Source organism: Calliopsis andreniformis, chromosome 4, assembly GCF_051401765.1.
Source record: "Calliopsis andreniformis isolate RMS-2024a chromosome 4, iyCalAndr_principal, whole genome shotgun sequence".
Taxonomy (NCBI): domain Eukaryota; kingdom Metazoa; phylum Arthropoda; class Insecta; order Hymenoptera; family Andrenidae; genus Calliopsis; species Calliopsis andreniformis.
In genome coordinates this window covers 4,208,136-4,232,342 of record NC_135065.1, presented here as the reverse complement: position 1 = coordinate 4,232,342, position 24,207 = coordinate 4,208,136, and the positions used below count along the sequence as shown (strand labels likewise).

Below are 24,207 nucleotides of genomic sequence, written 5' to 3'. Positions count from 1 at the left end.
ACTTTGTTAATTAAGCTTTGGAATCACCGTTCTTATTTAGGTACAACAGCTTCGCAATAATTTAGCACGTGAGATAGTTCTGCGCAAAGCACGGTCGACGAATAATAATATACATTCATACAAACGTTGCACGATAATCAAAGCTTACAACCGAAACGATCTGCCATTTCGTCACGTTACAAAATCCTCGTTTAAATACTGTGTCGTAGTTGGCGAAATAGCTAGAAGTATCCCTACGGCTCGTATCCTTACGCCTAACGAATTTTATATTGCGAATCATACTTTTCTTTTTATATATATATATATAATATACGTATGTATAAACATAGTACAGACGAGACTGGATGAATCGTTCGTATTACATTATATTATAATAGTATTTTGACTATAATCTTAAACAATAGCGAATTTACACGTGTGTCGTTGCCGATGAATCGTATCCTATACGGAACCAATCAGCTCCGTCTCTTCCTTGACCTTCGCGTATCCTATACAAGATAAAACGCTGGTTTCGAATGCCAGCGAAAATGAATTATTAAATATAAATTACCTTTCGCGCGGTTCGAATCAATCGAACTTTCTTCGCGCTTAAAAGAAATACACTAATTCGAAGAACCAACGGGAGGGGTTCGACTAATTTTAACCTTAAGTCGCGCTCCCACCTGCGCAACGTGCAATGCAGGACATATCCCATACGTAGATGTTAATATAACCTTCAAAAATTGAAAAATTCTTATAGCATTGTGTTTATATTATGACACATAATTATGTGATAGTTAAGCCTCACAAAAGCACAGTATGACATATAGAGAGGGATAGTTATTTGAGCCTAAAATCTCATTGCATTGATAAATGTGTCAAGTTTGAAGGGGGAACATAAAAATTGTATTGTGTTGGAGAATAAATGGTGAATCAAAGATCGTTTCAAGTGCATGTCACACTGCGCTTCACGCACGTGGGATCGTGGCTTTAAACGACAAAAACCTCTCGTCCTAACGATTAACGTCTTCGAACGAAAGAGGAAAACAGATTTCCTGAATATTTGCCGTCCCTCGAACACATAAGATTATACAATAATCTTAACGGTCAATATGTGTATATATAGAATATTTATGTATACATATTTGTCATATCTTAGCAGTTAATCATCGTACCTCACCAACATCGATGCAAAATAAATCACAATCATTTTCTTTTCTGTTTAAAATTGGCAACTGTAATCTTCACCAGTAACAGTAGTATATCCTCGCTAATTATTATGTTTCCTCCTCTAAACGCTAAAAAATATGAGTCCTCTCACTCGTTCGGTAATTATCATACATAGTCCTTACAAGTAAACGGAGTATTTTGGTTTTCGACGCCTAGTCGATAAAAAGAATCTTTCCTTCTATTTTCTTCACGATATCGCGCGTCAGCCGCGACATGGAAGATCACTTGGAAACGTAGAAATGATGGGAGAGCTGTCCTTACTCTCGTTGCGACAGAACGCACTTGTATCTATTCGACAAGCATACAAAAACATTTAAGGTACAGGTATTTCACAGAGGCTTATGCACGAGAAGACAAAGGAATAACAACTTTGCAGCTTGACTTAGTTCGTGTACATGCATGCTCTTTAAATATACTTGTGGATGTATGCACAAGAGCTCCCGTTTTTAAAAACGGTACCGGCCATATATACGTGTGACAGTCATTTTTCATTTCTCACTTTCTAATCAGAATAGTTTGGTATTTTATTTTCCTAGTTATAGACACAAAGAGGTTGTCAGAATTTATGTAGATATTTTTATATATGTTTAGCAATAACTTTAATACTGGACTTTGCTTATCACGTTATGAGTGGTCCGTTTCGAAAAATTTTGTATAATATACACTATAGAATATAGCTTCTTCGTACCAAAGTAAAGATATTGTTGTTTCTGTTTATATTTTATACTTTGAGCATTACTATAGTCTTTACTTTGATCGTTAAAAATGTTTTGATTCCGTTTCATTCTGAAATTTTATTATAATATAATTGAGAAACAATTAAATACAAACAAGCAGAAAAAAGTACCTATTTAAAATATACAAAAAAATTTTTTAAAGGTAATTAGTATTTACAAAAGGTCTTTAAATCAGAAATTACTTATGAGATAAATCCTTTGCAGCAGAATAAATATTATATTCGTTACATCTATTATTAAATAAATATTGAATAAACTCAATTTTATTTGCATGTAACGCACTACTGCTATCATACATGTAAATAAAGTCGATGAAAATAAATTGCATTTGTATCAAATAAAAGTATCAAATAAATTCGAAGCACATAGCGTCATTCCCATATATATGGCTGGTAAATGGACAATCGAAAGTCCAAACAGAAGATAAGGTTCACTCTTTGACATGGGATATTAGTGTTAGTGGAATGTGCCGATAAGGAAACATTTCCTCTACGACCGACACCGAGCAATGATAGGAAGTCGATGCCTGTCCTTATGTGCGTACCTTCTTCTCATCGACGTGTTCACTACTACTCTAGAATTTTCCATAAGTTCATTGACTTCTCTATACAATCGAAGAATCAAAAAGACATATAGTTAAATCTATTTCGTGAATTTTCATACTTTTATTTTCAACAGTGAAATAAACTGAAAATATCTTTCGGCGAAGAAAAAATATATATGTGGTATATATTCATTGAAAAGATTCTACATGAATCCTACATGAACTTAAATGTTTACCATGCTCGCTTCTTAGACTCTCGCACTCTTTCTCGGCTTAGTTTTGTCTACCATCACTTCTCAATGGATCCTTTTCAATTAAATCTTAGTAACTGCAATAAATAATAAAGGTTTTCTGTTTGACGATTCCTAGAACCGTCTCAGAGATGCTAAATATTTTCGTACCATACTTTTCCATTAAATACACGCTATCGAATTGAGCCTGCAATTAACGTAAAAACAAAATTCTCTTCCGTAACAAACAAACAAAAAAAGAAAAGAAATGAACCCTGTTAAAGGTGACGAAAATGGTGTGTAATAAAAATAATCGTTGTTGCTGTGATATTACATTTATGCATTTAATAGTACTACTTAGTTGCAACGGTTTTTAACTAACTCGTGAAACAATCAAGCAACGAAAATCGCTGGTTCTGATTTCTACTTTCAAATCCCGATGCCCTCAGTCCGCGCGGACCGAATCTCGATACGAATCTCTTTCTTCAACAGGTTCGCGCGATCGAAGGCGCACGAATTGTGCGACAATGCGACGGAAATCGATGCCTTGTTGAAATCTGAACGAAACTCAAAAATCATCAGCCATTCGCCTAGGTGGCAGTGGTGGTGGGTGGAAGCGAGGTTGGTCACGCAAGATTCGTTTCCTGCTCGCCCCATCCTTCACTGTCACACTCGCTCTCCGACGCTGAATCGCTGTCGCTGAACTCGACAGCAACACGGCGAGCCAATATCGAGGCGACGTCGTTCAATGCGTTCACGCGTTCCACTTCCTTCTGCTCGATCTTCTCCACCTTGCGTAATTTTATCCCTGAAAAAATATGCGACATATGTACCATAGTGCTTAACGACATGAGTCTGTTGCTTCTAGCGATTCACCCTTTGCGGTCCAGTGTCGTTTGAAGTAGGTAACACTGCTTTAATTAGGATTTTAATCAAATGTAATTAAGTCAGAATAGAATCCACTACAATGTAAAAGGTGTTCCTAGATATACTGTACACAAAGTATGTGGTTGATAAATGGTAGAAACTAAAAGAGAAAATGTTAACACTCGAGCACTGTCAAGGTCAATTTGATCCAAAACTTAATGAGAATTCAATGTATCTATACAACTTGCCTCATTATAATAATACTCAAAGTATACATCCTCATACGTATACACACCTTGCATTATTTTAGCACATTACATGCCACGTCATTCATATATGAATAACAACAATGTTTGCTGGGTGGCCACGTCATTCATATATGAATGACAACAATGTTTGCTGGGAGGCCACGTCATTCATATATTATTCATGGGACATGAACGAGTACATTCAAGTACTAATTAATTAGCCATATTATTTTAAAGTTTATATCGAAAGAAACTATTTTCAATAAATGGTTGTTTTAGCCACTCAAGGAATTCTGAACAATTCTCTTGACACGCAAAGGACATATTAAGCGACAGAAACGAATTTGTTATACTTTACATGAAATGGTCGAGTACTTGAATAATGCATAAGTGTTACAGAATATTTATACTGTACCCTGAAAGTACTCTCCAGACAAATTGACCTTGCTAAGTCATTAATCAAGCGAGGGTCGCAAAGGGTTGATTTTGATTAATCAAGTTATAGAATAATTACCGTCTCTAATTGCTTTAAGTAGATCGTTTCGCGGATCGACAAGAGGGATATTTGGATTAACGGGCTTCCTCAATTGCCCATCGACGATGTTCTTCAAGGGTTTCAGAGGTTTCAACTTCGGCGGATTAGTCGCTATCATTTTAGCAATATCGCCATTGGTTAAGGGTACGGGAGGCGAGGGTCCATTAGCAACAGGCGGTGGCGGAGGTGGAGGTGGTGGTGGTGGAATATTACAAGGCGGAGAAATAGGTCTGGGCGGAGTAGGATCAGGGGTTGGGGGTGGAGGCGGCAAATCTTGCGGAGCAGGATCGGTTTCATCCGTTCCTATCTGCGTTGAATGATTCGGAGGAGTGGGCGTGGAGTGATGACTCGGTAACGGGCTGTTCGAACGACTTCCATTCCTATTCAGTAAGTGTGACGGTATAGAACCTGAAATGATAACAATGGAGTAAGTAATGAAAAACGTGGCTAGGTGGAAGTACAATAGAACCTCCATTATCTGATTAATCTACTATCTCAAACATGCTGTTCTCTGAACAATGTAGATTCTGAGAAAGTATTCCTTCTCTAATTTAAAAGACTACTTTTTAAGTAACTAAGAACCTTACAAAAATTGCAAAAATAAAACAATATTAGAGTTATCTCAAATAGGAGACAATCCGAAAATTAAGTGTTGTTGTATCAAGAAATTTACTTATCCTAATCTCTCTGCTGGTCCAAATAAAGAGTATTTCATTGTATTTATATGAATATGCTTTAAAGTTATAATAACCATTCATAGGCGGAGGAGACATAGTTTCCCCTGGAGGTGGTGGTGGTGGGGGAAGAGTGTCCCTGCTGGTACTCATTGACCTTCCTCGAGTAGGGGTGTTGCTAGCAGAGGCTACAGTAGTAGGTGTCGAGTTGCTGGAAGTACTGCTTGGGGGAGCTGGTGGCGGTTGCGAAGGCCGTGATCTACCGCTTCTACTTGGTGTACTCTGTCCACCAGGACTCTGATACGTTTCACTACCCGATTGTCCTTGACCAGGTCCATAGTGCGAGCCATATAGATTCTCATCACAATTGGCCATGTAATTTGCTGCCCTGTTTTCAGAAAAATTAGGAATGTAATCTTGGTCTTGTATCTTAGTATTCAATGTTGATTTCCAATTACTTCAACATGAAGTTAATCTATTATTAAGGACAGAATTATGAATAATGCTGTTTTCTCAGAATAGATAGCCATCAGCAAAGCTTACATTATAGTATTAAACTATACAACACATGATGTAGGCACTGTGTGGTTTAATGGTTTAGATAATCTTTCTTCCTTTTCTCATGACACTTACATTTCTAAAATTAGATATACAATATAAATCATACTCTTCTCTTATTATATTAGTAGACCTTGTAGATATTATGTTCCTATTAACCCTCAACTGGTATGGTACTAGTATCGTAACACAATATGATACAATAGCTACTATTCCATTATCGAGAATGATTAATAATCGTAAGCAGAGAATTTACAACTTTTCAGTTTATTATTGTCTATAAGTAACTCACTGATATCTTTCACAGCTAATATTAAAAGTGAATTAGTACAAATGCTAGACCACACCCTACTAATTAAGGTTAAAATTTTTAAAACACTACTACTTATACACTTTTGCTAATATCTTTTAGATATCTTGACGTGAAAATTTTCTAATGAAATTTTAACAACTCTGAATTCATTGCATAGTCAATCTTGTGACATTACAAGTATCACATAAGAATACTTTTAACAATAAGGAATTTAGAACATCATTCACTGATACCCTTTTATATTTATTATAAAAAGAATAAATAATACTGTATGGAGTTACAAACCTATAATGATCAGAAGGAGGACTGCACAAACGTAGCTCCTCTGGCGGGTAACTTCGTCTAAGTTCGATGCTATTCGGCCTGGGTGGCCGTGGTTCGGTCATCACCATGCCTGACAAAGGCTCATCAGGTATATTATGAGGTGCCCTGTATTGAACACCTTGCGTTGGCATAATGTACTCGCCTTGTCCAACAGCTAACTGTCTTTGCCTTTCTCTGGTATTATGTGGCTGCCTTATACGTTTCTTATGCCTGCCACCGCTACCACCACCCTCGTTCCGAGGCCTATGAGGCTGTATAATAAAAAGATCGTTTATTAAAGAGCTGCCTGACATGAATCTTTTGGCAGAGGTGCAAGACAAGCTTAACTTCATCAATCAAGCATGACTCGGTGGTTGATCCTATGTCTTCTATAACTCATGTAAGGTATAGTGTAGATAGCTCTAACCTTTTTGTTGCTTATACATGCTTGCAGAGGTGTATTAAGAATTGATACAAATTTATTCTTGGAGTGTGATTTATGAATATTGTATATTATAATAAATTGTACAATATTACTTAATAGAATAGTCACAATATGGATAAAATTGAACATTCAGTTATTTATATAGGCAAAATTATTACTGAAGTTTGTATTTCATTTTTTGTTTTCTATTTCAAATTCTACTTTCTGTGTTTATATAATATTTTATTAAATTTTTGACTTTGGATTCTATATTGCTTTCTTGTGAATTAAAGAATGGCTCTCTGCAAGGGCCTTGAACAGCTTCATAACTTTATGCTGACTACAGAACAGGCTTCCTTAAGAGAGCACTTTGTATTCTGCATCTAAAGCAACTAAAAAGAACCTTGCATCATATGTTGCAAGTATTCACTTTAAAATCTAAGCGCTAACAGGATCAACCAGCGAACATGAAAGTGTGTAGGAAATAAAACCGATCCTTTTTCACAAAACTGAATCATTAAAGTTCACGAAAAAAAAACTTTTGCCTCAAGATTCATAATTTTATTTCCTACGTAATATGAGACGTGGCAAACTGGAAACAAAATAATCCTGAAATGACTCGATATCAATGAGATATTTCTATCGATTTGCAAGATGATTCGTGAATGATGGTACATGTATAAGAACTTCTATCGAGTACATCCAAATGTTGCATAGCTGGTATAAAACTGCATTACAAGTGACGTATGGTGACATGAGACAAACTAGTCGAGTTAGGAGACAACTCGTTTACACAAAGGGTTCGAGTCAAAGGTGGTTTCCTGCGTAGACCGAATCGAGTCCCTCTAGTGCTAGAATAATAAGAATCCTCAAGGTTAAAGGACAAAAATGATCTCCTTCACGGATAGTCACGTTCGGTCTACGCAATGGAACACTCTGCCAAGGACGATACATTAAATGAATGCGATGTCATTGGCTAAATCCTAGCACGTAACTACAGAAGTCTTGAAAAGCGAGCATCTAGCGTAACCTCTATCAGCGCAAAAAAGTCGGTTAATGAAAAACCACAAAGAAGTGAGCTTGATTATGTATGAGTGAGTGGTTGGCGATCGATAATTCATTAAAAAACTGGGTAAAGGGTAATAAAAAACTACAAAGATCCAAACCATCGACTTGCCTCTCTGAACGGTTCGGCATATTCAGACTCGGTCTATAACGAAGGGGACAGTTTCAATAGTTAGAAGTGTCTTAGCAGAAAGCTTATAAATATTATATTGATAAATCGTTATACTGCGCACCTCGATAAATGTTTTAGGCTAATCGTGTATAGTGTAATTGTATCCTTAAAAAAAAATAGAAAAATAATACCTTTCTCTATCATGGCTACAGAAATTCGAGGTGCACGTTTAGAGATCTGGAAAGGACAATGCCTCTTTACCTTTTTCCCCCGATCGTGAAGCTTCTTTTCGGTATCCTTGAGCATCTCCTGGCTCCAAAGATCGAAGAAGTAATTTGGATCCGTGTAGAACTTCATACCATCTTTGCCATCCTCCCTGAAATCGAAGAATGTGAGTGAATTTCATTTGTAGACAGTAATGTGATACTTGAAATCAGTTTGTATTTTTATTTTTAGAAGAAGGAGGAAGAGTTTATTCTTCTTTTAGCTTGAATTTAATTGCTTTGGGGGCTGTTCGTAAATTTTATACAATTTTGTAGATAGAAAAGGGTGCCTTTTAGCTTTAGGTAGCTACATTTTTCTCGTGTCTTAAAAGTCTTATAGAGTTTTATGAGTAAGATTCTTCATTAAGTTAAATGTCTCTATTAGGACATTTAATGTAAAATACGTGTTTTCAAATATGAGTGATTTGAATCCATAGTTATTTCTTTCATTGGCCTTCCTTTCTTTACTCTGTACTTCTCTAGAGTACATATTCGCGCAAGAAATGATTTATATTTGATATGAGATAATAGAAATACCTATAAAAGTTAAGTATATCGAGCGGTGGTGGTGGGTCACACTGATTGTAGGTTTCCCACATTGCAATTGGCATAGTGACCCTGGAAACAACTTGCTGGTCGAACACCACTGAACTCTTGAATGCCTTCCTCATGTGGATATCTTGTAGCGAAACTGAAAACGAGAAAATTCGGTTATATCTTTGAAAGAAAGTACTTAGCTACTAATTAATAGAAAGTAGTTAATTACTAATTAATAGTAGTAGGCTGTAATATTGAATTGTAATATTGTCTACTCCTTCTTCAATTTCTTAAGTGACTAATCAATGTATTTTCAAAAAGTTGCAAATTTTATATATTTACAAAAGTTGCTATGCTCTCCTCTAACAAAAACTTGCAAATTTTTAATGAATTTTAGTATCCCATCAAAATTTAAAAATTTCTCTATGTATTAGTGTATCAAAACATAAGGAACTAATAATTATGACAGTAGTAAACGCAATAAAATGAGTGACTGCTTTCCCTAATTCGAGCGATTTATACTAAATTAAATTAGTCATGGGACATTTTCAGTACTTTTTACGCAGTTCTACGATACATAAAAAAATTCTCGATTCTACTGTACGCACCAGGCGTGACGTTGTATTTTACGGTTTGAAGATCACGGAAGAAAGTAGGTCATTTAGAATGGGACATTCGTCACGTTTCCCTATGCACACACGTTTAGTGCGTATTCAAAGGGTAAGGATTCTTTTCAAACATAACACCTTCGAAAAAAGAGGCTTAGTGGCTTTTTGAGACACAAAAGCAATCCATTTACACGTATTAACACGCGCACAGAAAAGCTGATAAACTGGCGTTTGATAGACTTTTGGTTTTCAAATGGCTTGTGATAAATATGGCAAGATTATTAACTTCACATGTCCAAATGCTGAAGGTATTTGACTTTTTGTATTAGAATTGAGGGAACTGGATAAGAACGAAATTTAAAAATTGGAAATGAGACAGACAAATGAATAAAATACATTACTATAGATCTTACAATTAATTTTTGGATTATATAACAATAAGCCTTAAAGATTGTTTTGCAGTTAATATTGCCAAACTAAATTTTTGAAAGTCAAAACAAGTAAAAAATATAGAAAAAATAAGCGCACACTGTCACTCACGAATTTGTTGAAGGATTATTTTTACATATGCAAATTCTCAGAATATTTTGCATTTTGTTTTCAAAACAAGGGACCTGAACAGGCAGACATAAAAGTTGAAAATGAAACAGATAAAAGAAAAAAGTACATTACAGTAGTTTCTAGAATTAACACTCTGAATATATGTGAATGTGCGAGTCACTCTTACATGTTGATCCTGTATAATTAAACGCTATACAATTTTTCTATCTCAATTAGATGACAACTTTTGTATATCCTTATTGCATAAAAATACGCCTGGCTCACTTTTTACACACTGAATCTATACCGTGTAAAAAACAATCGTGCATAAAGTTACAATTTGCCATTGTACAACTTGCAAATCAATTTTTGCACGAATCTCTTTGCAGGATTTTTTTACACGGTACATATTCGCTATGTAAAGCGACCCAGGTGAATACAAAAGACAACAGATCTAATTAATGTAACGTAGAGGAATTTTATGGTTCATCAATATACATCAATAGCATTGAATAAGCTTCCACAGCACTGAAAGGATCCATAGATCTACTAAATACGTTTTACCACTTGAACGGTAACAACCATTGACTCTAACAATTATCACACCTCTATATAAACAGTTACTCAACTATCCAACGAACCTTCTTCGACGTTACTGTCCAGCTGGGTAACCTTCACAGCTAGCCGATCTATCCTGGCCTGCAAAGAGTTGGCCCTGTCGCTCAATTTATGGGCCTGCCGCGCAAGCTCGCCGAAGAGATCCTCGGCGTGCCTCGATAGGCTGGACAGTTGCCTGATTGTGTTGGCCAAGGTGCCATTAGTTACAGCCTCTAGTTCCGAGGGCAGAGGGAAGTCTTCGGGAATGGTACCGCGTGCTACGAGCACCGGCTCCACCAGTCGCTTTGGAAGCGGCATCTTCGCGCCAGACGCGGGGCAACTCTTCTTTCCTTGGAAGATCACTTACCGCGCTCTGGAGATCTGCAACAGAGAATTTGTGTGACGTTACTCCTCTGTCAATGTTTGCTTAAAGATGTATGCACATAGGGACGATCAGGGTCGATAGAGGCTGAGCTCTTCTCGGCGTTTCTTGGATTCCTTGCGTTTATTCTGATAGCTTTCGTCATTAGACGATGTTTATGCATTCATGGGAAACTTAAATGCGAAAAAGACACAGAATATTCAAGATATAGAATATTCAAAGGAGAATACAGTTGTTTGTTTTAATGGTTAGAGGATGAGCTGATATCTATTTAGGTGTCATTTCTTTAGTTGTTTAGTTTTAATTACTATGTAGAAGAGAATTAGTAAATAGTTAGTTGAGTTCTTCTTCGTTATGTTTATGAAAATATTAATTTTCTATTTAAGAGACTACATAGTATTCACTTAACGAACCATGGAACTAGCTATTCTCTTAAGCTACCTGCTTTTCTCAATTTTTAAGCACTAAAGCAAATATTTTGTTAGTTCGTATTTCAAAGTCCACGGCGTCGTGCCCTTGTCTCGTTTCAACGTGACGACTTCGCGATGGGGACGATTCAGAATTATGGAACACGTTGTGATCGAACTCGAGTGCAAAGACGACACTCGACGCTCTTTGTGGGGACCCCACCGCGAGCGTGGAGGGTCGTTAACGTGATGCATATTCGATTTTCTCTAAAGTATTTCTTTAATCTACCTGCACACGTATATCGGGATTTTTCTATTTTCGCGACAAGCAAACACGATCCAGGATGGAAATTAATTCCGTCATCTCTTGTCAGGTCACTGGAATTTTAGTATAATGAGCTGTCTGGGATGTTCATAAACTGGAATTGTAGTTGAGAGCAATTAATTAATTGACTTTATTCTGTTGCTGAAACGGCGAGGTCCTAGAAACTATATTTCATTATTTATTAACTGAGACACCACTGTATTATAAGTAATTATAATAATTGTAATATATATCATCGTGATTTGATGATCTAATATTATAGAATATATATATACGCAGAAACACTTTATATAGTTTCCTCAGTATAGGCTGATTGGAAACGAGCTTATAACGAGAGGCTCAGTTTTGAGACCAGCTCAGAGTTTCTCAGAACAACCGCGTAGTTCGCTTTTGCTTTGTCAGTGATATGTGTGAGAGTAAATGAAAGTGAAACGTGTTTGAACTAATTAATTCCAAGGTGCAGTTAATATAGTAAAGATCTTATACCAGGAAAGGCCAATCTAATTAAGCTGCGTTTATTCTATTCTAAGACAACACGTGATACAGTAAAATTATAGAATAATTTATTATACAATGTAAACACAGTTTTAGGCAAGTATAATACTACAATATGTTTATATATATATATATAAATATAAGTTTATATGTATATAAACATATGTAATATAGACATAGAACTATTCGACGACCTTATAGTGAAACACAAATTTACTAGTTAATTCACGCATTGGTGGCCCAGTGTAGTTTTACCAAACATATGAGTAATAGTTAACAGAGTAACATTTATGCTGAGGAATTCCAATCGAAATGTTAAGTTTGTATATTAGCTCTACTATACAGAAACTTCGTGTGTATAAAAAACAAAGCAGTACTGACTGTGGCAATTTAAGGTAGAATATAACATATGGTGGATCTGTTACAAATGATTGAGTGTGACGTTTATCACGTTGGATGAGTAATTGTTGCCGGAAGTTACTGCCTAGCCACAAGCCGTTTCATTTCATCGTCGTAAATTATATTTGTTCAATTCGTTGTCCTTGTAGCTGGCTAGTTTACTCTGTATAAACGTTCTAAGTAAAGATAGGGATTCCTGATAGGTGAACTGATGAACATTTCCATGTGTCAAATGTCTTAGAAATCGCAAGGGGAGTAGTATTTTCGTTGCATATGCAGCTACTCATAACTGAAACCATTCAAGTATTCAAATTTAAAGCGTAGCAACAGAAAATAAATAATTTTAAGTAGCATGCTTGATAAAATATACACATGGATAGACATCAGAATATTCTACTGGATAAATCTGATAAACTAGTATGAAAAGAGAGACAGAAATATCAGATTTTTCATAATAAATATGTCCTAAATTTAATGTGGTCAGAATAGACTACCTAAGCGAAACTTATTCACCATTTACGACACAAAATAATGCATACAACCTAATTACAAAATGAAAGCAGCAAATTATTTGACAGTAGGTATGCCTAATAATTAATGAGACAAGTTTCAATAGAAAAAAATGTAGACTGAATCGAGAAATACTAAATAATACATATAATACTGTATACTATGCAATTCTAAAAAATAGGTTCGACTTAAAGTGGGTCTGTGGTGCGATATTTAAAATTAAAAACACGTTGAGCTACGCATAAAATGCGATCGCGATAATCATTCTTCCCTTCTAATTGTAATTTATGGTATGCGCGTAAACTATGATAAATAATTTGCGCTTGGTACTCCACGTTGCATATTGTATATAGCATGTACTAATTTTCCGGTTGGCATGTAATTAGTCTACTATCTTCAATATCAGGCGAATTTATTTTACGGTCTTGCCGAGCTTCGTATTTCCGCGATGCATGAGTTGAAGCAAATGCGTGGCTCGTAATGCTGCATTACGTAATTCCGCAACACAAACGATGAAACGTAGAAATCTTATCATTCCTGTAGTCGACCACAGAAACTCGAAAATGCGTCTGATTTCTTCCCTGTACTTTACTCGTGAAATGAAGATATTTTCAGAGGCAAATGGTATTAGGTAACTTATGCAAGTTTTTTTTGTGGTATCTAATCTTATCAGCATTAAAAAAAATATTATTTTTAGTTAGAAGTACAGCAGATATTAATAACAGTTTATTTAGAATTTTATAATATTTATTTTTGTTTTCGCTATCCTTTAGATGCAGAATAACATAATTTTGACAGAGAAACTACTTTTAAAGTAGGTATACAGGGTGATCAGTTTAACTGGAAACCTTCCAATGGATGTTAGCAGCACCTACAATGCTCTAACAGCATTTAAATAAATGCTGCCAACATTCGGAGGGTTTCCAGATAAACTGATCATTCTGTATATTACTATGGGTCCAAAAAGACCCAAGAATCTCTCATATCGATCTCTTACGTCGTAGCCAAAAGTGTAAATTAACCCTCTATGGGCCCATGTAACTTTCAAGTCGTATATTAACTTGTTAACATTTTATTAAATAATTTTAGTTTTTTTCATGAGAATTTCGGAAAAATTCTATAATTTCTCCGAAACAACCAATACCAATATTCATGACGGTTGCTAAGAAATACCAAAACAAAGACTGTGCTAACTGTCTACGTGTAAAACAAAAATTCGGCCCATAAAGGGTTAAAGTGTAAATTCACCCCCCACTGACATCCATTCATGAATCGCCCTCTATAATTACAGTATTTCCTCGTTGAAAACTCATTGGAGCTTGTGTTCCTTACAAACTCATTGTATTTACTGCAGGCTCATCGCGCGTTCGTTACTGTATTGATTGTGAGAGCCGAGATGACCTAGCACCTTTCGATCAACAGAACGAATCGCATCGAGTGCAGCGGCTGCAGAGCCTCGCCTTGACTCCTTTCTTCGCGTTTCCCCCGCTGGCAATCTCCCACTGGCCCCGATTAACTTGCCCCGGTTGTTGCCTCTTATCGTTCACCGTGCGGCTCAGGGTCAATACGCGACGGTAATCAGCAGCTTCGGGACTGGTCGTGCGTGAACTGGCGTGCAACCCCCTCGCGCGAGAGCCCACGGTGAGAAAGTTGCTACGCAAGCAACGAATTAGCCTGCGTATAAACGGTTACACGCGAGCGAGAGATACGCGTTCCGTTCGTCGCACGCAATTACGAAACCAAAGGTGAAACGCGGCACTCTTATCGATAACAAATGAGTTTTATCGCCTCCAGTCGTATTACGATTCCTTGAGGAATACTGTGAGACCATTCTGTTGGCAGTGATTCGTTAGTGTGCGAGAGATTGATTATTCGGTCGGCTTTCGCTGAAGGGACCCAATTTTCTGTTTTATGGTGAACTATGGCGTGCACAAGGGAGCGTTTAATGGAAGATTTGCGTTATATTTCATTTTTTGTAGTACAGTGGCTTTTTCATATTTAGTGCTTCAGTGGAGAATAAGAGGCATTTATTAATGAAAATTGGAAAATAAATTAGTTTGTAGAAAAATTCACTCTTCACTTAAAACTAATAGTATAATAGAAATTGATATATTCTTTGTGGCACAAACATTGTACTTGAAGAGCAGTGAAGGGTTTTCAATTTCTCAATAAAGGTGTATCTCTCGCACTTGTTATCTTTTCTGCAATTTCGCAAGTTTGTGTCTGTGGGAAATGTTTGGATTTATTACACAGAATAATCTTAACAATTATAGAAACAGGTAGAAATATATTTGCAATCTTTATTGGGCACAACAGGCACTATGCTTGGGGTGCAAAGGAAACAAGTCTGACACTAATACGCAACAGTTTCTAATTAGCAATTTAGTAGGCACAAGTCAGGTGATTTACCTGGTTTCACCGGATGTTGCACCTGCAGGAAAGGCCACACAACAGTACATGACTCAAAGAAACAATCTAAGCGGACATGACCACACCTTAATTTCAAAATACTCCAAAATGTTAAAAGCGAAGAGTTTATTGGTGGAAAGATGAATATATTTAGAGAAAATTCCAGTCTAAAATAAATTTTCACGAATGTTTAAGGAAAATCATAATCTAAAATATATCAGGAAAATCGTTCTTTTAACCCTCCGTCTGCAACCTGGGTCATTTATGACCCATACCATTTTTGTTTTTGCATTTTCTCCTGCTTTGTTTAAAAGAATGAAAGTCACAGGTATCAATTAAAATTATATTGAATGGTATAGAAACTTGAAAGAGTATTTAAGAATTCTTTTTTAAAATATAAAAATATACGAAAAATGCATGGACTCAATTTACAGATGGTATCAATAAATAAGGTTGCTGACGAAGGGTTAATTATCAATTCTGAACCTTAGAATTGTATTAATATTTATTTGGAAAACCTGAATATTATTAAAGTGAATAATTGTGTCATGAAAGTGGTGTAACCTTAAAATTTTTTCTAAAATTTTTCATTTTCTGTGATTTGACTCATTTTTTTGCAATTCAATTAATAACATAATTTTTTTTAAATTTTGAACCTACACTACTTTCATAATAACCAGCACAATTACTAATAGTATTCCTTAAGCAGGGTCATAATTTTCCATCTACATAGAGTTCAATTGAGGCATTAAGGGTAGTAAGGGCGAACTCAACAATCTCAAAAATACTTTTTACTTCATTCGTTTGAATAGAACCTAAATAAAAAGCATTCTTCTCGAAACTCGGATTCGTTGAGTTCTTCCTTACAACCTTTAACGCCTCAATTGTCTATTTCCTTAATGTAGATAAACCTAGTTTTCCAATAATAAAAAATAGTGGAATTCTTTCCACCCCACTTACGTTTCCATAGATCCACCCCCTTACACTGTTAAACTGTCTCGAAAAATAGACAACGCTAGAAAATCCAATCATTTTATGGCTCTATCATTAAAAGATGCTCAAACGAATTTAAAAATACCAGCGACAGTTCCCGTCGCGGCATATTTTATGCTCGCGAAGTAATTTGCAACGAACAAAGTACCCTTAATTAATGGAGCCGCGGTGAAACTCGGTTCTCTTTTCGTTTCCTCGTTAAAACTCCCCCTATTCTTTGTCACTTCTGAATGCGTAACCGAATGAAAGCCTCAGGTGGCACCTGTTAGGGTTGGTAAAACCCTATCTTCTTTCGCTTTCTGATCCCCCTCTGTTTTCAGAGGTCGTTGCTCGGATACATTGACTGGGATATTGTAACACAGACACTGCGTACTTTTACGACGTGTTCCTGTTTCCTCACGTTCCCGACGTTTCTATTCTTTTGCTCTCAGCACAGTGACGCATGATGGTAAATCAACTTTGATGGACGACGAAATTTTCGTCAGATGTTGAAAGCATGCATACAGTATGCACAGGTTGTGAGAAAACAATGGGCAGAAATTCTAGGGGATGATCGAAATAAGTATTTTTGGACATTAAAGTAGAGATCAGAAGTGCATAATTAATTCCATAAGAATTGAAGTACTCTAAATCGTAAAATGAAAATGTAAATCTTCTTTGACTGGAAAAATTTTTCAGCACTTTTACAAATTTAATTAGAGCACTTCTAAATCATAATTTTTTAATTTCAAGATTATGAGAAATGAAAATACATAGAAAGACTTTGCTTTTAGAAAGAGCAAGTTTGACGAATCATAGAATACTTGGAATTCAGTTAGAATTTGTAATGTTGATAGGAGTATAGTTCAAGTGAGGGACGTTCATGTATCTAAGAGATTTTCAAAATTGATTTTATGGAAATTAAAATCGTATATATAAATAATATTTCCTATTTTTACTTTATTTTTACATATATAGTCACGCCATGAATTAATCTTTATTCTGCATCAATACATGCAAGCCTCTCGTTATAGACTCCTCACTACCCCTATAATTTCTATTTGGAATTAATCTTGCCTTTCTGTTACTCCCATTTTTAGTAGAACCAATTAAATTGTAGTTAACATAAGTTTTTGTACCTTTGTTAAAAAACATGAAATAAAAACGAAAATGTGGGATATACTCGTCATTGACAATAAGTCTTTTAACCATAGCTAATTATAGTCATAGTACTTTTAAAAAAAAAATGAAAAAAGATTGTAAGTTTTCTTTATACACATATGAATCATTTTCACTAATTAAATAGCAGTGATCTCGTCACATGGTACACCGATTTTTTAGCTTTCTGTATTCTAGTACACAAAGGATTCTGCATCTGTTCTTGGTAAGCTACCACGACAGAACACCTCGTAACGCTTTCGTTTAGTTGACGTGAAGTACTGTGCTTATGGATGTAGACCAACGCGAGTATGCTCACTGGGGTTTATAAAACCTTTCGACAGAAGTTGTGTCGACACATAGGTTGACATTTACTTCGCGCAATAGTACCTTACGCTCCTACGGAGTGGTAGAAAGTCTGCCGCGATGATTCCTTGTACTTGTAGGTTTTATTACAGTTTTACTACCCTGCGTTTATCTATCACTGACGTAGGTCGTGATTCAAGGTTTTGTTTGATCAGTGATTCATACACCCTTAAAATTATTTACGATTACGTGTGCATGAAGGACGATTTTGAAAATTGAAGCAAACTTCGTAGTGAATGGACAATTTTAAATAAAAAATTGACATTAAAGCAACTAAAATAGAGAAAAATAAAACTTTGATCAAAATGCCCTTTTGTTCTAGTTCTTTCAATTTTTAAAAAAATTGAAGATTAAGGTTCTTAGAGATCTGAGACGTAGAATGTTTATTCGTAATAAGCTCGCATCTAGCTATCTACAAGAATTCTATTTCGAAAAATATATGTATAATAAAAAACGAGTTCTTAATACACAAAATTGGTCTCGGTCAGTCTTAGATGCGCTTTATTCTCTATATGCTCGTTACTCACTTTACGTTGCTAACTCAGAATGAGTAAATACTATATTTCATTACCTATAAATCATTTTTTAACTGTAACCCATGATACTGATATATACATGTTTAGTGTTATTTTCAAAATTTTAGGGTTTATTATTCCAAAAAATTTTGCAAGCATTAGGTATGAAACTATTCGTTCAAAATCATGACCATTCATTACTTTATATATTCGTGTTTAACTCCTCAGACGCGGGCAATTTTTTTGATTTTCAAAAACGCAAACTATTTTCATTTGTTATTTTGACCTGTCGTAGACATTATATCAGCAGTAATGAAAAAGGAAAGCAAAAGCTAGATGACATGAATAAAACGTAATTTCCACAAGACCCACAGCTGAAGAGTTAACAGTCTAATAATCAATACTCTAGTAATTAGCTACTAATTCAATGAAATTAATTTCAATCAAAATTTCAACGAAACTCGACTAATCGATAATACATATAACATTTCAATACTTTTCCAACTAGATAACAATCAAAAAGTGAACAATAGAGTGTTGAAAACGGTTATGCGTCGCGTTCAGCTGATAGAAAATCGCCGCTGATATTATTTATTTCCCCAGGTCGTGCGCGCGAACTTCAACAGTGATTTTTTCAGATGGAAATCAGGGAAATGTATGATTCACGGTGCACGCTGCTCGCAGCTACGTTTGCGTGGGTGGAGAGATCGATGAACGACTAAAATCTTGAGATTAATCTAGAGACGCTGGTGGAAAACGTATAAGGCGGAGTAGGAACTGGTTCTATGCAATGTAATTACAATGTTCGCGAAGTGATATATAGATATGCCCTGTGTTAGGGGTTCGTGCAAACGAAAGATTTAGCGTGACATGATTGACGTTCCATGCAGTAAAACGTTTTGTACATTTCTTTTATCGCTATTTGTTACGATACTTAAAGTACGGTATAAAGTATAAAGTACCATACTTTCCTTTAAATAGCTGAAGTTGATGTACTTATCGTATTTAAAAGCCAAGTTTTAAATGGCACTAATGGTGCACAAAGAATTGCATCTTTTAAGATTAGAAGAAAATACATAATTAAACTTTGGAGCGCCAATTTTAAATGAAATTTACAATTACTGTCAAGAACTTGCGATAAAGGAACATTATTATTCTGTTACTTTTTCTGGATCTTAGACAGGGTATTCAATAACATGCAAGCAATAACTGTATCGAGCCAATTAGAAGGAATTCTTTTAGCAGAATAAGATGGCCAAACGAATTCAAATAATAAAACAATTATGAATTATTAAGAATACTCTAATCTAGTGATCTCGTTTAATTCCTAACTCGTATCACGTTTCATTCTAAAGCAGAAAAAGCTCTCCATTATAATCAATGCAATTCAATTGCAAGGTAAACTCCAACTATCGCTGACAGTAACAAACTGTCCATATAATATACTCTTTTCATTTGCTGAAAAGCATTCTCTGCTTCCTCGTCGTTCCCTCGAGCAATTTGCCTTCCCACAGAATCGAATTTCAATGTTCATGCGCGCACACTGTTTATAATTTATACCGCTAACAGTTATTGCAATTAGTGTTGTCGTTCCCATGCTTTGCGCTGAAGTTACACTAAAATTGTGAACACGACAGGGCAACGATTCCAGTGGAACAGACTGCTAGATTGCACGAGTATAATATGAGTCACCATAGTACGTAGCTTCCCCCTTCAACCGTATGCCACGTACTATCTGCATTTTATACGCGCTCCCACGCATTTGGTGGCAAGTAGGGATTTGCAGATTGAACATGAGCTGACGGGCGAAGAAACATCGCGCCGCGATGAAGACGTGGCATTCTGCGATGTTTACGTCGTGGATAAAGAGTATCCCGAGTGTACAGGGTGTTTCAGAATTGTTAACACAAGGGGAGAGACGAGGATACAAAATATGAGAGGAAAATATGGAGTAGAATCAGATTAATAATCTAATTAAGAATACAATTTTTTTTTAAGAATTTGTTTCGAATTTTAGACATTTGAAAAATTAGATAATGTAAGATATGTGTTTTTAACTCTAGAATGACACACTGGGGTCTTTTATGGTCCCAGCAAAGCACTAATTCCTCTTTCACCTCTTTGCACCCTTCAAACGTTTGAAACTGTATTTCCATTTTTGGTTGAAATTTAAAAGTAAGAAAAAAAGCTAGTTTCGCTTAAAAAGCTTAAAGCTTAAAAAGCTAGCTTCGCTGGAGAAATAAATCATTGAAGTATTAATCAAGCGGAATCACAGATGGTGGTTTTACGAGCCTGAGAATAAACAGAAGTAAGGAATCGTTATTATCAATTATCCAGCACGTGAGAGCGGATACTAAGTATTGCACATGCTCCTAAAACGACAAAAATTGTTAAAAAGTTTGAATCTAAACGTTAAAAATTGTGTAAATACTTTAGCTTCCTATGTTAAAATATTTAATTTTTTATTTATTTAATATTTATTTATATGCTTATTTGAAACTAAATATTTTATTTTTTCATATAAAATCGCCATATCTCCACTTGTAACACCTGCTCTGAAGCATCGTGTATAGCAAGGTTACTCATCGCGTGAAATGCATTATGTATTAAAGACTCCACAAGGGAGTCTGTCTCTTGCGCGTAATTGCATAGAATTCATCCGCGAAAATGCAAAAACGTAGAAAAATGTCACATGAATCAAAAGAATGATTCAACGAGTTATCCAGAATATTTCATTTCCGTGAGATCTGATGGTCAGTTGGCGATCATAGTTTGCTTTGTGGATAATACTGTCAGGTGTTTTTTTTAATTATACATGAATGACAAAGGGCACAGTAAAAGAAGTTAATTAAGAATTATAATAAAAAAGAGTCATCTTTTGTTATACATTATAGTTTAACATAAAATTGTCCTGTAAAAAATACCAATCCTTACTTAAATAGTACCAAATTAATTTATTCTTAATGACGAAATGATAGGAATTTTTGCTCAGTATTAATAATGTAAATACAACAAAGATGATATTTTTCTTATTGTTTGTTTTCCACCACGGTTTACTCAGAAAAGACTATTTTTGTTGTATTTAAATCTTTATTATGTTTTTTTTTTACATAAATACTGAATAATATTCTTTTAGAAATAATTTTTAATTTTGATGATAATACCTATGGCTGACGGAAAACTTAATAGGTTTAAAAACCAAAGTAGATTGTTTGCACAAAATCACTGTTGTGTATAAAATATTTAAAATACTCCCGTTTGTGTCGTAAATTAAATTTAAAGTAAACCCTTTTTTCGTGTAGGAAAAGAATACCTTCCTGTAACAGTTGGTGAATGGGAACTTTAACTTGGCTCTAGCGATCGTGTTGCACGAGATGGGCAGCATTTAAAGGTCACTATTACGCTCATCCAAGCTACTACGCTTTACTACTACCATACTCTCTCAATTAAAATACCAGATTAGAGAACCTGTTTCCTTTCTATATTCTTTGACGCTGTCTAGAAAAGGCTACCCACACACCAGGTAGCTTATTAGCAATGATACGATCCTTTGCAAAGAAATTATTGGTTTTTCACTTGGTAAAAAACTTTGAGGATTTTTCGAATTTACTCAGAATATATACTACTGTATGTAGATTCAAGTAGATTCACTAGTGTGTGTAAATCCAAGATATTCATTCTCTACGGAGGTTCATTAAAAATGAAATTTTCACCATTACGGTATTTTATTTTGTATTAACTTCATTAACTTTATTTTGTACTAATTAGAAATTTTACCATTTTATTAAGAGATTCGAGAATTCTCGATATTCCAATCTGATCTAAGGCTCATGCTTACCTCGAATTACACGAAACACATTCCACAGTATTACATACAGAACGAAGGTATGTATAATTAGCAGCAAAGAGTAAAAGAAGACTTGAAGTCCAGGAAATTGGCGTCATAACCTGCGGTTTATGAAAATGATGAAACGTTGTCAAACTGGTTTAAGTTATTACCATGTTCGTTTTATTGCTAACGATGCATGAAATGAGCTGGCATAATTTTAATACAATGCGATTGAATTTTTACATGCTGTCCAATTAACATTGCTTCAAACTGAATCCCTCTAATTGATACGTTTTTTGTTTCGTCGAAATTACTCACGCTAACTTATTGTGAATTTACCTTCCGATCGAATTACATAATCACACCTTGAAGTTCAATGTGTACGTAGGTTATCTTTGTGGTATTAATGGCAATGATAAGAAGAGTTCCCCCTAAGGTAAAACGAAATTCAGATTTCGATTTCACCGTTACCATCGCGTTTACTGGATTGATGTAGTTACCAAAGATAGTACAGAAATTTTTCACTGAATATTCATTCGTTCATTGAATGTTTTCTGTTGATAACAGAAATAATTTGAAATGCCTCTTTGTTTGAGTACAAGTAGAAATAATTATATTCATTTTGCTTAAATATTGTTATATTAGTAAATCATATTTGCAAATGTGTTTACTAATGGACAGATATGGAGTATGTACACATATGACAATATGGAAATATGAAGAATGTTAGAGTTCCAGAAGATTTGAGAAAATAAAGAAAAAATATTACGTACAGATCTACAGACAATACGCGAGAAGTATATAATTTTAGCAGAATTATACAAATCACTTGGATAAATGTAAATAAACTTAAAGAAATGAGGAAACTAATGAATGGAAGTATAGAATAATTTGATCAGTTATTTTTAATAAACGCAGTAAATGAAATTTCACTAAAAATAGACATAGGATCCCCACCAAAAAAAAAGAAAAAAAAATGTATTAACACTTGCATGGAATTAATATTTTTTTTTTAATCGAAGTGATATCACAATATATTATACTTCATTAACAAATGTATTGTCTCTTCAAAGAATCCATTCATTCATCATTCTCTAAATGACTTCCAAAACCTACCTATGTACATACATAAATATTAACATTTTTTCTATAATCAATATATATTCAGTCAAAGATTTTACTGCCAAGCACTTACAATAATTTTCATTTTAAACACAATCGCGATTTATTTAATTTCTTCTTGTCATTCTCATTATTTAAAAATTGTACACGTGTACACTAATGCTATTGTAGCATCGTACTCACGTGTTCATTAATATTATCTATAAGCAAGTATAAATAACGTAGGAGTCGAAGCGTTAAAGAATGACACATTGCAAAATCTCAGGTCACTCGTAAACACAACACCAGTGTGTGCGTCAGCGAAAGGTACTCCGCGAACAATAACCGCAACCGTCGATTCTAATTTACTTAGCGCGCGTATTAGCAAGTGGCAATGACTTGGCCGCCGCTTAATCGCAACCACACTCGACACGATCCATTCTGGGCCGCACGTGTGGCTATGAAAACCGAACCTGGCACATGCTGCCCATATGGACAGGGACAGTCCACGTGTACATATGTACGCTTCAGTGTGAAATCCTCTTTCAAGGCACCTTCGACGAAACGTATTCTTCTGGCTCTGAAGTCGAAGTACGAAACATAATCGCTGTCAGCAAACAATGGAATAATTATGCAATGTCCCTTCACGAACGAAGTAATGCATTTATGGAAATTGCAGTATTTTGATAGTGCACGTAATGAGTGCTTGAGGAAACGAACAAATTTGATGATTTGAATTTCCTGTTTAGGTTTAGCTTATTAGAGGGTTTCTTCTTCTTTTTGTTTTCTATTTGTTTTTTGCTTTTTTGTAATTTTTGCATCATATACAGTAGTTTATAAATAATTAAAAAATGTTCATGGGATGTACTCCTTTTATCAACATATTTAATTTAGTTATTAAATTTCGATGAAAGGTAATTAATAAATTTTTATCTTGTTTTTTAAGCTTGAGGTAGGATATTGAAAAAATTATGT

General features: G+C 35.0%; 1 protein-coding gene across 3 annotated transcripts in view; it reads right to left on the bottom strand.

Moving 5' to 3' along the window:
* Positions 1–3,208: 3,208 nt before the first annotated feature.
* The window catches only part of Scar (wiskott-Aldrich syndrome protein family member 3 SCAR), a 54,756-nt gene continuing 33,757 nt past the window's right edge, over positions 3,209–24,207 (bottom strand). For 2 of the 3 annotated variants that reach the window (XM_076376232.1, XM_076376233.1), the window contains exons 2-9: positions 10,409–10,745; positions 8,620–8,773; positions 8,081–8,195; positions 7,820–7,852; positions 6,201–6,490; positions 5,122–5,432; positions 4,350–4,778; positions 3,209–3,528 (exon numbers count right to left, since the gene is read on the bottom strand). In XM_076376232.1, coding sequence (XP_076232347.1) covers positions 3,347–3,528; positions 4,350–4,778; positions 5,122–5,432; positions 6,201–6,490; positions 7,820–7,852; positions 8,081–8,195; positions 8,620–8,773; positions 10,409–10,682 — 1,788 coding nt within the window. In that variant the 5' untranslated portion in view covers positions 10,683–10,745 and the 3' untranslated portion in view covers positions 3,209–3,346. The remainder of the gene's footprint in view (positions 3,529–4,349; positions 4,779–5,121; positions 5,433–6,200; positions 6,491–7,819; positions 7,853–8,080; positions 8,196–8,619; positions 8,774–10,408; positions 10,746–24,207) is intronic. The other variant, XM_076376234.1, reaches the window with a different exon arrangement.